Consider the following 13,647-nt stretch of genomic DNA (forward strand, 5'->3'; position numbering starts at 1 on the left):
AAGGCAGTCAGCGCTTTGAACACTGTGCGCTCCGAGCGCATAACAGAGCGCAATGAAGTTAAGAGTACCGTGGATAATTACTAGCATGCAAAGTAGTTATAAAAATAACTGGCCATGCATTCCAACATTGTCACCTGGAGAATAGCAGTTGGCATCAATTTGGCGGATGGAGAAGGTGGGTCAAAGGTTTTACTAGAATACGTTCCACTCGCTCAGTCCTCAATATCAGAGTACCGTATTTACTCGCATAATTGACACACTCGCATAATAGGCGCACTCCCCTAGTTTGGTCGCGGAAAATATGACTGATTCCGCACATAATAGGTGCACCCCGAACTTGGCCACGATCAGAAATGATTCTGCCCCTCAGCGGTACAGTTGGAACGCGGTCCCGTACCCTGGAGAAAAAAAGAACGCAAATCGACGAGGAAATAAACGTTAATGCAACGACCTAATGGAACAGGTTTGTCGAAATAAAACTTGAAAAATAAATAAAGAGTCTATAAGCAAAAAAAAATGGCTGTTCTATCTATTACTGATACCCCTCCCCCCCCCCCCCCCCCAATGTCTCTTTTCACTCGACGAATGTGCAGATTTAAAACGCAAGAACCGAGTCAAAAAAAATTTTCAAACATTTTACCCCGCGATTGGCGCACCCCTAACTTCAATAATTGGAGTCTAAGTCATCTCCCACCCCTAATTTCGAACCGAATTTTCTGAAAAAAAGTGCGCTTATATTGCAAGTACACCTATAATGAGAGGTGCGGCTGTACGCGTGCTTGAGAGAATTCGCAAATGTTTCTTTTGCTGTGGTTTTGAGCAAAAACAGCAGTTTCTCCCAACCAGCTTTCTAAACTTCGCAGTGCTAGCTTTACTATTATGCAAATTTTTTTAACAGACGTCGGAATGAGTGCGAGCGTGTGGAGAGTATTGAAATCAGCACTCTGGTGAAAAAAAAGCAGCCGCTCAAAACGTGTTGCTAGCAGCGATTTCAGCCTAAAAGACAAAAGTTCTGTATTTCAATTGCCATAATGAAATAAGCATTCTCTTTTTGGTACATTCTGATGTAAAATCATTAAATTTTTTGCATAACATACGCAACAATTCGTATCGTATTTTGAATAGCTTTTTTCGGTTGTTGCCAAGCTTTCCTCTAGTGCAACTTCCGCGAACTAAATCTTGCAATTTTTTAGCGCAGTTTCTTTCCCCACACTATAGAATCATGGAATTGGTTACTTGGCGACATTCGATCACTCCTCCTGAATGATAATAAGACGTGGTGAAAATCGTTATGTATAGGAAAAGCTTAATTTTTTATTTTTGCAAATAGTTTGTTAATTCTCATATCTTTTGTCTGTTAAGACCTTTCCTGCATTATTTAATCACACTGCTGTAACAGCACCTTCACAGGCCTGCAGTAAGTAAATAAAAAATATGAATATAAACCACGACAAGCCCAGAGACTACCGATATATTTTTCATGCCCTAGGCCTTTAACCCTAAATGGAAATTTTTCTTACCTGTTTCGCACCGAGTGAAATGTGGCTGCTTGTGGCCTGGTGACTGCCGTTAGTATCGATGCTTTCATACTGTTAGTGCCAGCGCACTTTTTAATATTAGCCTAAAATTAAATGCTACACTTTCTCAGCAGCAGCAGCCATTGTGAAAAGGGGCTAACATGAAGGGCTGTTGCATACACATTCAGCAGTGAGAAAGCACAATCCATTGGCCACACAGAGAGCAGGTACACTCAAACCTCAATTTAACAAAGCCACACCTGGCACGGAAATACTTCGTTATATACTAAAATTCGTTATAAACATTTCTATCACTGTAGCTATGACATAGCTATTCTTAATTTACTTAGTTATAACCAATACTTTGTTATATCGAGTGTAGTCACCTAGCGAAAGCTTGATTTTCTGTTAAACTGCGACAAGTATTTTAACAGGAGATCAATTAAGTGACTGTGCAAACCCTACTTTTGTACACAGACTTCCCTTAGCAAGCAAAGAAATGAAACTTGGGTGCTTTGCCGGCTGCAAGCTTTTCAACTGGCGTGATACCGATTCTGCACAACATTTAGGCCATTGAGATCAAAATTCCAGGCAGCAACAATGCAATAATGTGTTTTGTGCACATACGAGTGCACACCGATTAGAAATTATCTTATGCGTCCAGTATCTCTAGGGCCTATTTTCCTTTGTCGCACTACCCGCGGGCACACAATTTGTTCGACGCAATCGTCCTACACCCGCTCTTCAACAGTCAAAAATTACACGAAAGATCCACAGAAAGTACCACAGCCCTCAGCTTGTGTCGCACCGCGGAAACATTTCGGCACGCATACGATTCCCTCTGTGGCACAGCAGCACTGCAGCCCCTTTTTGCAGCGTATGAAGCTGCCCCATAGCGTGACTGCAAAGTTTTGAGGAGTCTTGAATGATTGGCAAGTTTCCACCAACATTGTCCGAACATTGAGGTCGTTTCGTCTTGGGAATGAAATTTCAACAGTCTGCGCCGAATAGTATTTTGCCGTTAGCGTACGTTGAAGTGAGCATATCTGTTCCCTAATTATTCCCTTTCTTGAATATTGAAAGAGTGTAGGTGGGGTCATATGGAAAAGTCTGACTAAGTGACAACTTACCGCTCATAACTCTCACTGTTACTTAAATCCACCTACTACCAGAAAGAATTTGATGTAATATAATAGAATGCAAATTTCTATTCCCTATGAACTTAAAAAAATATACCAGCCTATAGAAAGTCCAAGGGTTCAACATGGTGCTGAAGGCACTCACTTTTTATAAGGTAGTGTTCGCGCAGGGCTATGCAGCCAACAACTTACTGGGAGCCTAATATGGAGCTGTATTCAAATTGAAGCACTTTGTAGCAAGCTAAATCTGCAATTCCACCATAACATTGCATTCTCAAACACAGACAATAGAGAATGAAATACATTAAAAGAATATATATGCACATATACACCCCATAAAGTGAATGGAGGTGTAGCAGCTGTTGTAGCTCGGTTGGCAGAGCATCGGACGCGTTATGCGAAGGTTGAAGGTTCAGTCCCCGCCCATGGCAATTTAGCTTTTTGTACACTTTTCTTCCCATTGGCATTACCTAATAACATCCCCTATACTTTCCTTGGCAAGACTGTCTGTTAGATCACAATAATATTAAAAGAATATGCCATGAAACTAATTTCTCTGTGATGATATTGCTATACTCCGCAACAACTTAATGAAGCGAAGGTCATTGAGGTGGGACTCATATTTGCGTTGCTACGCTACTAATACAGCGGCTGGCAGCCAAATTCCTTTCTGTTTGGTCACATTGTTAACGCAAACTAAACAGCGCATTTGCGGGCACACAGTGACCTACTATTTCGTGGATGCCATGCTCACTCTGAAAACCATTGAAAACCATGGGAAGGCTGCAAAGATGGCGTCATTAAAGAAATGAAAAGGAAGAGATTCTTGCAAATCAAACAAATATTTCACCTACAACTTTCCACAACTGTGTGTCTCGAAATAAAGCAGCGTTCATTTAACCGGAGAAAATTATAGTAAACAAGTACAACTTAAGGCATGGTAGCAGGCACAGGTTTCGTTCCTTTAGCTTCCACAATGCAGTTAAGAAAATTTGTCGCCTAATATGGCACCACACACCAATACACCTACTGCCCACAGTACTTGACAACCTGTGCAGTTTACACTGGTGATTGCAATGCTATGATGTGTTCTACTGTCAGTCTTGCCTTTGGTGCTGCGATCCTGTTTGGCGGTCGCAGTGGTGTTCTCTGTGGCGATCGGTTTGCCGGCTTTTGCACCACTGTGCCGAGCTTCTGACCAGCAACGGCTGGCTTTTGGCTCGCTTGGAGTGGCTTCTTTGCAGCAGGCGAATTCTCAAGCCAAGTCTGTAAAAAAAAAACGTGCACAAAAAGCATGTCAGAGGTTGCATCAAAGGGGCAATAAAGTCATATTAACAATTTGCGTCAGAGTGAAAGCTCAATGTATGACAACATATAAAATGACAATATTAACAGTGCACTACTTAATAGTGAAAAATTCAAGGTAAATGCAGAAGAGAACAAGCGCCGAAGTAGGACATTTTCAAGATGATCCCGATGACATCAGACGGACCGCCTACAATAAATCACTAGTAATCAATCTATCTGCACAAAATAAAGAACCTTCCATGCATCAAGAGACGCAATAAAATACTGCTTGTTCGTTTCAGTTTGATTTGAAAGAACCGCCGGATGTTACCATGAGGAACGGCCCAAGTGGTTCAATTTTCGTTTGGTTACACGGGACAGGTGGTGCGATCTAGCGGGACGAGGTTGAAACAAAAAATGTCTGCAGTCTCGAAGCGAATGGCGGGAAATTGATCAATGGCCGTTGTTGCTGCTGTGGTTCCTGCCGCTTTCGGTCACTGAGAGTAGCACAGTAAAGCCGGGCAACGTTGTGCACGGCAACAGTGACTCGAGTCTTTCCGATCGATCTGCTTCTTGAGGCGGGTAATTCGAAGTGCGCTAACCCAATGCAGACCATCAAAACACGATTTTATTTCAAAATAAGCTCTTCCTAGGCACAGAACACTACAAGGATTTAGGACCGCCATTACAACAATCAACGTCGAGACTTAACAGTCGCCTTTAGTGTCCCTTAAAAGACGAATGGATCGTTTGGCTTTAGTAGAAGCAGCAGACCATGCGAGACAGAAGATCACAACATTGGTCCTGGTCGACTCCAATAATAGCATTTCACCCAATGGTGAGGGTACCATTGAATGTGAAACAACGTTTGCCAATCATGGAACAAGGCAGGGCCTGTCAAACTCAACATACATTAAAGGAATGTCGCACACACACTTGTGTGCGAACACTGAACGAAAGGTTCCTTGCCAACCATACATCCACGTTCCAGTTCCCCAGATTTCTTATCGCCCCGAAACACTACACAATTTTCAGCGCAAGCCGCGCCTGCAGTTTTCGAGAAGCTTCCGGACTTTAGTAGACCATTTCGCTAAGATGACGCCCACTCTGCGAACTGTACAGATAATTCTGGAACCTACGCCACCGCCCGCGATAACGCTAGAACATTCGATGGCAAGAGTATAAATGCCGACGCACTTCGCCGCTTGTCAGTATAGTTGATCGACGGCCGACGCTCCGTTCACTGCTATCTCTGCAAGACTGCTACTGTTATCGGGCTTTCCGTTAACCGGGCACAGGTTCGCCCAAATAAACAGTTAAATCCCAACACAAAGTATCCTGTCTTCGGCCACGTCACGACCCCGGGACAATACAGTATTGAATATGCCTCACAGGCATCCTGAAGGGCATTGCATAAGATAGCATCAGCAATTACAAAACAAAAAATACAAGCAAAACCCTAACAATGTTGTACAATAACACGCAACAGAAATCAGTTTATCACGGAAAGTTTCACTGAGAGAGACTGATGATTGGGATCGAGAAGACTGCTCCTATATACAATTGCTCTAGGCTGCAGCGACAAGTTAAATGCCTGCTAAGGGGCTCTGAATGAATGCCCACAAAACTGATTGCGTTGCAATTACTTCGAGATGTGTGCACGGGAGGATGAAGCTGAAAAACGTAAATTATCACTGTAAATGTACCTAAGCAACAGACAAGACAAATATGCAATGATGTTGAAAAGACAAACACAAGGTGCTTTATTCAGGTAATACTCTAACAATAGGCATAGTTGCAAGAGGCTGCTCTATTCTGAATGGCCTCCAACATATGGACTAGATAATCTTGTTTATGTTGACTATGTGGATGAAGACATTTGTGATGCATTAAACTAGTCCCAAAATGTCCAAGCAGTCGGGCTGCTATGAAGCCTAGATGTGAAATGGGGGCCGGGTGGGCCGATGTGGTCGACTCATTTTGCGCTCCGAATGCCACGGCAAAAAATTTCGCAGACGGGAGACTGTGTGTGACCCTTGGCTACGCCATTGCTTCCGCAACTCGTGAACAGGGAACTGCCAGAAAACGAAACTCTAGATTTCCCAGAGGCATCGACTTACGCCACGAAGCCTAGCGCAACGTTGGAAACCGGGCAAGTCATGCATCCCCCATTGCAAAAAAAAAAGCCATCCCGTGAATGTTCGACTCGAGCCCAAGAGACCTTAAAGTACAGAGAAACACGAACGAAAAAATTGGCTCCTAAAATCACGAACTAAATTAGGACAGCGCACGTGCGTGCATTCGGTGATCTAGGAGCTTTACAATGAGCCAGCGTCCACTGCACACAATAAAAATTTAACAGAGCCTGTTTAACACCCTGCGTAGTCTATACGTCACGATAAGTGACCACGCGAAAACCTTCGAAAATTCCCGCCATACATAGACCGAAATACCAAAACGTGTATTGGCAGCCACGGCGGGCACCTTGAACAAGATTCGAAACAAGCGGCTGGCAGGACAAAATGGAAATCATTGCGCTACGTAAGAGCGCACCGCTGTTTAAGCACGTTCACCCAATGACATTCAATTTAGGCCACAAAAAACACCAAGGAATGCCGATTCCGCAGCGTCGAAGACTATTACAAGAAGCTACCAGGCGCGCTACAGCAACGGCCCACTGCAACAGCTTTCGTAAAAAAATGGGCTAGCATTGTCAACACATTCGCCTAGGCTTCGTTGGCCACTCACCCATCTTGAAGAACGTCCAAAAGTGGCCATGTCTTCAGGAGCACAGACCTTTCTTCGAGACTTCGCTTCCACGCTGCAACGGTCGTCCCTTTGAATGTGCCGCTGATGCACCAGCCAGCCGTCCCACACGCTCCCGCAGCACGTATGAGCCTTTCTCAACGGTTCCAATGCGTCATATTGGCCCACGTGACCCGGCCCCAGGCACCTGGGGGCCACGAGCTGTAGTACTAGTCGTAGTATCTATAGCGCAAACGTTCGCGCGTAATTTGAATTGTCGTGCACACGCGCAAACCAAATAAATAAGTAAGTAAATATGTTTGTTTGTTTGTTTGTTTGTTTGTTTGTTTGTTTGTTTGTTTGTATCCTCTAATCCATGACTCGTACCCACTCTGGGGGATTGGTCGAGAGAACATATAGTCTTATATGGACAATAACTGCATTATTGCTTACAACGAAAAAAAAGGGGGGGGGAGTTGTATAGGGAAGACAATATGTTAAAAAAAAGAAAGAAACCAAAGATTTGGATATTGCGAAAAAAGAATCAACAACAAAGTAGACACTAATAGCTATAACTTGATTTTGGGAGCCGACCAGACAGCTGGTTTTGCCAAACCCGATTAATTTGGTATGTCACGGATTTATCCAGAATTGAAAATTACTTTTTGACCCGGTTTTTTTTTTGAGTATCTGTTAACGTGGGCTTTATGTTGAAAAACGTTTAGAGTCTTGAATAAAAGTACCCACCGCATCGAATGCATCTCTGTGGCAATTTTCCAAAACAGAGGCACCAAAACTTAGAACATTTTCTGTGGTTAAATTTAAACCTAGCATCGCAAATGGAATATCTAAAAGTCGTTTCCTAATTAATGCATAGTTACGACATGAGCCAAAATAATGTCAATAGTTTCTGATTCTTCGCAAAACGGACAAAGAGGAGAAAGTCTCAGGCCAGCTCTTTGTAAATAAAAATTTAATGGGGGGACACGGCACCGGCATCTGGAGAATATAATTTCAAGTTTTTTTGACAGACTCCACTGGGCTTTCTATGAAAATTTGAGGTGCTGATAATCTGTCCATTGTGTGATATTTTCTAAACTATCTGTAAAAATAGCGAATTTTCTATATCTAACCCGTTATAAGTATTCTAACTCGGGAAGTACTGAAATTACTGGTCCATCGAGTGATGCACATGCCAAAGCATCTGCCAATTTATTTAATTGTAATCCGCAATGACCTGGGACCCACACTAATTTGAGGAGTTTTAAATGCGGCCGTGCTAATGTGTGGAACGCTGCTAGGGCACGAGATTGTTCAGAGGTTGTCAGAGCTGCAGACACCGAAAGTGAGTCTGTTAGGATGATTGCACTGGTCTCGGTCGTAGGAATTTTACGAAGAGGTAAAATAATAGCTACTAGCTCGGCTTCAAATATAGGAGTGAAATCTGGAAGCGTTACTGAAAAAGACCAGCCGAGGAAATCAGATGCGATTCCTATGCCTGCCTTTTCATTTTCGACAGAAGCATCTGTAGCTATTACATTTTTTGTTTCTGCATGTACCAAGTAATCGTTTAATGTAGTGGTCAAAAATCTAAGAGATTGCAACTTGGCTTGTGGGGGGAAGATTTCATCGTACTCTATTATAATGTTGATGGTTGAGGAATTAGTTTCAATTACTGTGCTAATGTCTACATTTACGCAGTCCAGTTTCTTTTTAACGAAAATTATCTGAGGGGTATGAAATCGAGGCCAATGTGCAAGAAAGAAAGAGTCAGGGTCGCTGATAAATGCGTACTCTGATATTCGCACTGGTATACTGTAGAACTTTAAGAAGGTTTGAACCGTTAGAATGCGGAATCGACAGAGGAGTGTTGGCAATCGCGCTTCTTGATACAATACATTAATCGCCACGAACCTGGGAAGTCCCAGGCATATTCGCAGGGCTTCTCGCTCTAACATTACTAGCGGTTTAATTTTATAACCAGCGGCCCCCGAGAATAATACACACCCAAATTCCAATATTGGTTGCACATACATTTTATATATTATTAACATCGTGTGTCTGCGCAGCTCGTATTTTCTGTTGCTTAACCTGCGTAATAAAACTAACGCCCGTTGTGCCTTTGCTGTTATATATTCAATGTGTGGGCTCCAATTTAGCTTTTCATTATAAATAATTCCTAAGTACTTGACTGAATCTACTTGTGGAATAGGTTCCCGATTATACAATACAGAAATTGAAACTGTATCTGCTATAGGAAACACCAAGCGCGCACTTTTACTGATGTTCAATGACAATGGAATCGATTGCAACAAAATTTCTAGTGTAATAATATATCTTTGCAGTTTTTGATGTAGTGAGTAAATGTCGCTCTCTGCAGCGAAGAACGCGATATCATCTGCATAAATGTAGACACTGACATTCTGAACAATTGGAATAGAGCTCATCAGTATATTGAATAATGCTGGAGATAGGACGGACCCTTGGGGAACACCATGTTTCTGTTTGAATTTATGCGAACAACAGCCATCCTTCACGCAATACAATTTCCTTGATTTTAGGAACTCTGCTATCCACTCAGTAATATACTGAGGAAACTTAAGACTCTGCAAGGTGGTCAGTAGAATAGAGTGCTCGACACTGTCGTACGCTTTAGCTATGTCGAGAGTTACTAATGCGGCGTACTGTTTCCTTTTACGAGCAAGCTGTATTCGTCTCTCTAAATCCGCATGGGCGCACCAAATTGAGCATTCACAACGAAAACCAATTTGATTTGGCTTTAATATGACCTTATTCGTCATCCAGGAGTTTGTTCGGCCTTTTAGAACCCTCTCTATGAGTTTCACCATGTTCGAAGTTAGTCAGATGGGTCTGATTATTTTCATGGTAAAACCTAATCCTTGCTTTTTTAATAATGGGAATACCTTAGCTATTTTCCAGTCATACGGTATCCAGGCATTCTTTAAAGAGTAGTTTATAAGATTGAGGACGTCGCCGGGGGATAGCTTGAATAAAATTTTAATCATAGGAACGGTGATTCCATCTGGACCAGGAGCTGACGATGGTAGATCTCGAATGACTTTTGATGCTTCAGACAGCGTTACGTTTTTGAAGTCAGTGCTTATGCTAGACTTTTGCCAGTTGAAAGCCATTATCGAAGAAAATCTAATTTCTAGACCTCTGTCAATTGACTCTAAAGAGTTCTTCGCTTCTTTCAATGATAGTTTTTCATAATCAGTATTTAATGTAGACGGCAGGATTTTGCGAGATCGCATATATTGAAATAAAGCTTTCTTGTTTTTAGATTTCGAGAGAAAATCGAAATGCCTTTTATCATATTCTTCTTAGTTCAGGCCACCGTGTGTTTAAATACAGCGGCAAGAAATTTATCATCTGACCAGTTCTTAGGGGACTGATTATGTATTAGCTTCTTCCAAGCTGCCTGTCTTCATCTGTGATCTCGTGAACAGTGGGAATTCCACCAGGGGTTATAGGGTACTCTCTTCTACGATTTAACAGCAAATTCAGCGTTCTTGTATGCCCTTTTGATTACTGTGCTTATTTTCATTGCTTTAGTGTCATCTCCATTCTGAGAAGGAGCATCTAAAGCAGTTTTTAGGTCGTGTTGAAATTTTGCATAATTTATATAGGTCCGGGCATGGAAGCATGATGGTTTGACGGGTCAAGCGATCTCGAACATTACTCGAAAGTGGTCACTAATGGAGGCGCAATCAAGGGCTGTCCACGATGTACTAGCAATGGCCGAGCATACAAAGCTTAAATCTAAGGCGGAGCGTGAATGATCTCGAATAAATGTGGGAGTTCTAGCGTTAAGGCACAATAAGTTGTTGTCTACCGACCAGTCCCACAACCGTTGTCCACACTGATCTGATCTAAAACCCCAGCAGGTATGGTGAGAGTTGAAGTCGCCAACTATAATTTTTTCTTTACAGCCTGAATTAGCAGCCATATCTAACAATCTCGTGTCTTGAACGACTACAGGAAAGTAGACGTTTATTAGCGAGAAAGGCAAGTATCCTGGAAAGGTAATATCTAACGCGAACGTTTCGCATTCAGAAGACATACATTTGTATGAGTTTTTGACTTTTAAACTAATTTGATTGTTTATAAAGAAAGCTGAACCTCCACCTTTGGATGGACGGTCTAGACGAAAGGTTTGGAAGTTGGGTAGGTGAAATAAATGATGTGTGGATAGCCAAGTTTATTGTAATGGAATAATAGCCGGATCGAATTTGGAAGACAGGTATAACAGATCTGTTATGGCTGAGTGAAGAGATCGGCAATAACAATGCATAATTTTAAGAGACCCTATGATTTCGTTAAAATGGTTTCGGCAATTACCTTATCTAAAATACTTCCTTTTAGAAAATTGGTTTTTGAAAGGTTGTCTTTCTGGTATTTCTTGCTTTTTGCATGTTTTGGCGAGCCAGGTTTTTTCTATACAGGCTATCTAGAACGCTTTAGGCATTTGAGATCTATGTCCATATCTTGTGTGTCCTGAGAAGCTTCCTGTGCACCCTCGCTTTGCCTCTGAACACCTTCTCCACAGGGCTCTGCAGACTATGCATCCGGTGGAGTTATCTCAGATTCTCAGAAGCCTTTGTCCACTGCAGGACAAATGCTTCTTCCATGTTCCGCCAGTCAACTCGGTCGTGTGGCTTACTGCTACCATGATACAACCGCAAAAGAGACAAGGAGCGCGGTGTTAGTTCTATGCTTTCAAGTATTTTTATTAAGAAGTAGCATCTGCTTTGAGAGTTTTTCCTTCAGAAAATCATTCTGGCAAAAAATATCAGGTTGTGTTAAGTTCGAAAGACAATCAGACCTGCAATTGATGACTCCTTCAAATAACTTTTAAAATACGGGCAACACAGAAAGAAGATATGAAATTCCATCACATTACCAAATTTGCATAATGGACATAACCTGGTAATTTTTACGTCATAAGAAACACACCAGCAATAAACATTAAATTAGTGAAATAAGACAAAACGTTTAATATTTAGAAGGCGCAACCTGAATAATGAGAACCTATATTTATAAAGTGACACCAAGATCAGAACATCGTCAGCTCTAGTTATAGGAATGACACTAAGATACAAAATGCACCATCTACAACTATGATACAAATCAGGCATTTCAAGAAAGAAATGCCATTTTACCCCTGCACCACTTTGGAGGGCCAAGCGCAACTCCTTAAATGACGACACATTGCAGACTACCGACCACCGCACCTCAAGCGCGTTGGCTTTGTTGGGCTTCGCAGTTTAAGTTCGTGCTGGGCCCTCCCATATTCAAGTACACTCCAACCGTGCGAAACGAAACGCCCGATGACATTGGCCACTGGATTTTATGACGTAGGGGTGGCGGAATACATCTGTCACAGTCTCTTAGGCCACTATAGTAGATGACTAGAATATCATGAGTGTTCATAACAATGATTATATTTGTGTTACTTTCTCATTATTACCGCACGTGCACTTTGCGTGCTATATTCCGAAGTGCCTTTATCTCATACACCCAATTCGAAGTCGACCGACGGTTGATATAACAATGCTCACTCATTCTTGAAGTCTCGGTAGAATTTGGCAGTTGCACTGTTCGGGGTTTTTGGTTTCGCTTTCATTGTTCGGCTAATACCAGCAACTGCTTTTTTGGAATGCTCCACCGGACACAGCATCTTTGCAGGAAAGGCTCCCGTTCTCTCGTTTAGCCTGACGAACCAACTCTAATTTTTTCATCGTTCATAAATTTGATTTATTTCAGTACTGCGATATTGAGGTCTCTACTAATCTTGAGGTCTCTACTAATCTCTGTACTGGATATTGAGGTCTCTACTAATCCAGCCATATTAAAAAAAACGCCAGGCCTGCGCGGAAGGCGCAACACAGTCACAGCGAAAGCTAGAAGAGCGGTCTTTCAGTGCTCTTTTCTATTCACTCATTGGGTAACTCCTGCAAGCCCACTTGCTCGGTAACCACTACGGCATTATTAATTAAGCATTTAGAGTAGTAGGCGGGCGTTTCCTATGCTATTCTTCAACATTCTTTTGGGAAGCGTCGTATTCGCTAAACGATTGCGAAGATTTTTGTGTCAAGTTGTTCATGAAGCAGCTGAACACGATGAGGAATTAGGCTTGAAGTTGGTATGCGCCACAGTTAATACATAATAAAGAACAAGCTTTCGTAATTAGTTGGAGCTTTAGACGACCCACTGTTTGCACTGTTCGCAATTTGTGACGCCTGGTTTTTCCGTTGTAGTTATAAAATACTTTACTACTCATAATATTACGATTTCTTTGCTGACATCAAACCTGCTTAGGACAAGTTTGCCTACAAGTCCCAAGCACCGGCGTAGCTCAGTAGTAGAATACTGGACTGGCATCCAGCAGACCCACGTTCGAGCCCCACTGTGTCATTGGTATTAGATTTTCTTGCTAATTTCGCGCGATGTGGGTACGAAGGCCTGCAATGGCGGTGGCGGAACAATACGGCGCGGCGCGAGACCCGAGTCGTGATCTCATAGGAGCGTTTGCTGTACAAATACTTCAGGTAATTGTGAAAGTAACGAGCAAGACTTGAATTACCCTTATGTTAAAGTTTTCGCAAGTGTTTCATAATAATGATTAGACTTTAGTATCCGTAGTTTGACGCACCAAAACCATAGTATGAGTGTGAGGCACGCCACAGTGCAGGGCTCCTGAAGCATGGCCACTCGTGTTGTTCACGGCCGCTGGAACGGAGAAGAACACAGGCCTCTGCCATTTCGCCTCCATCGCCTTGGGTCAGCAGCCGAGTACCTTAACCGCAGCACTACCTCGACGAACAGGTTGCACTTAGGGAAACACCTCGCATAGTAACATGATAGGGCATTGAAGTTTTTCGTTATTTACTTTCGCCAAAGCATCAGGTGATACCTCATTTGAATATTGCATATAT

At 42.4% G+C, this 13,647-nt stretch overlaps 1 protein-coding gene across 2 annotated transcripts in view; it reads right to left on the reverse strand.

The window, feature by feature from the left end:
• Nucleotides 1-6,882, reverse strand: part of LOC119185699 (uncharacterized) — a 45,578-nt gene extending 38,696 nt beyond the window's left edge. The window contains exons 1-2 of one of the 2 annotated variants that reach the window (XM_037434592.2): nt 6,692-6,882; nt 3,764-3,922 (exon numbers count right to left, since the gene is read on the reverse strand). In XM_037434592.2, the coding sequence (XP_037290489.2) occupies nt 3,764-3,922; nt 6,692-6,721 (189 nt within the window). In that variant the 5' untranslated portion in view covers nt 6,722-6,882. The remainder of the gene's footprint in view (nt 1-3,763; nt 3,923-6,691) is intronic. The other variant, XM_075881622.1, reaches the window with a different exon arrangement.
• Between the last annotated feature and the right edge of the window lie 6,765 nt (nt 6,883-13,647).

This window comes from Rhipicephalus microplus, chromosome X, assembly GCF_043290135.1.
Source record: "Rhipicephalus microplus isolate Deutch F79 chromosome X, USDA_Rmic, whole genome shotgun sequence".
NCBI classification, from domain to species: Eukaryota; Metazoa; Arthropoda; class Arachnida; order Ixodida; family Ixodidae; genus Rhipicephalus; species Rhipicephalus microplus.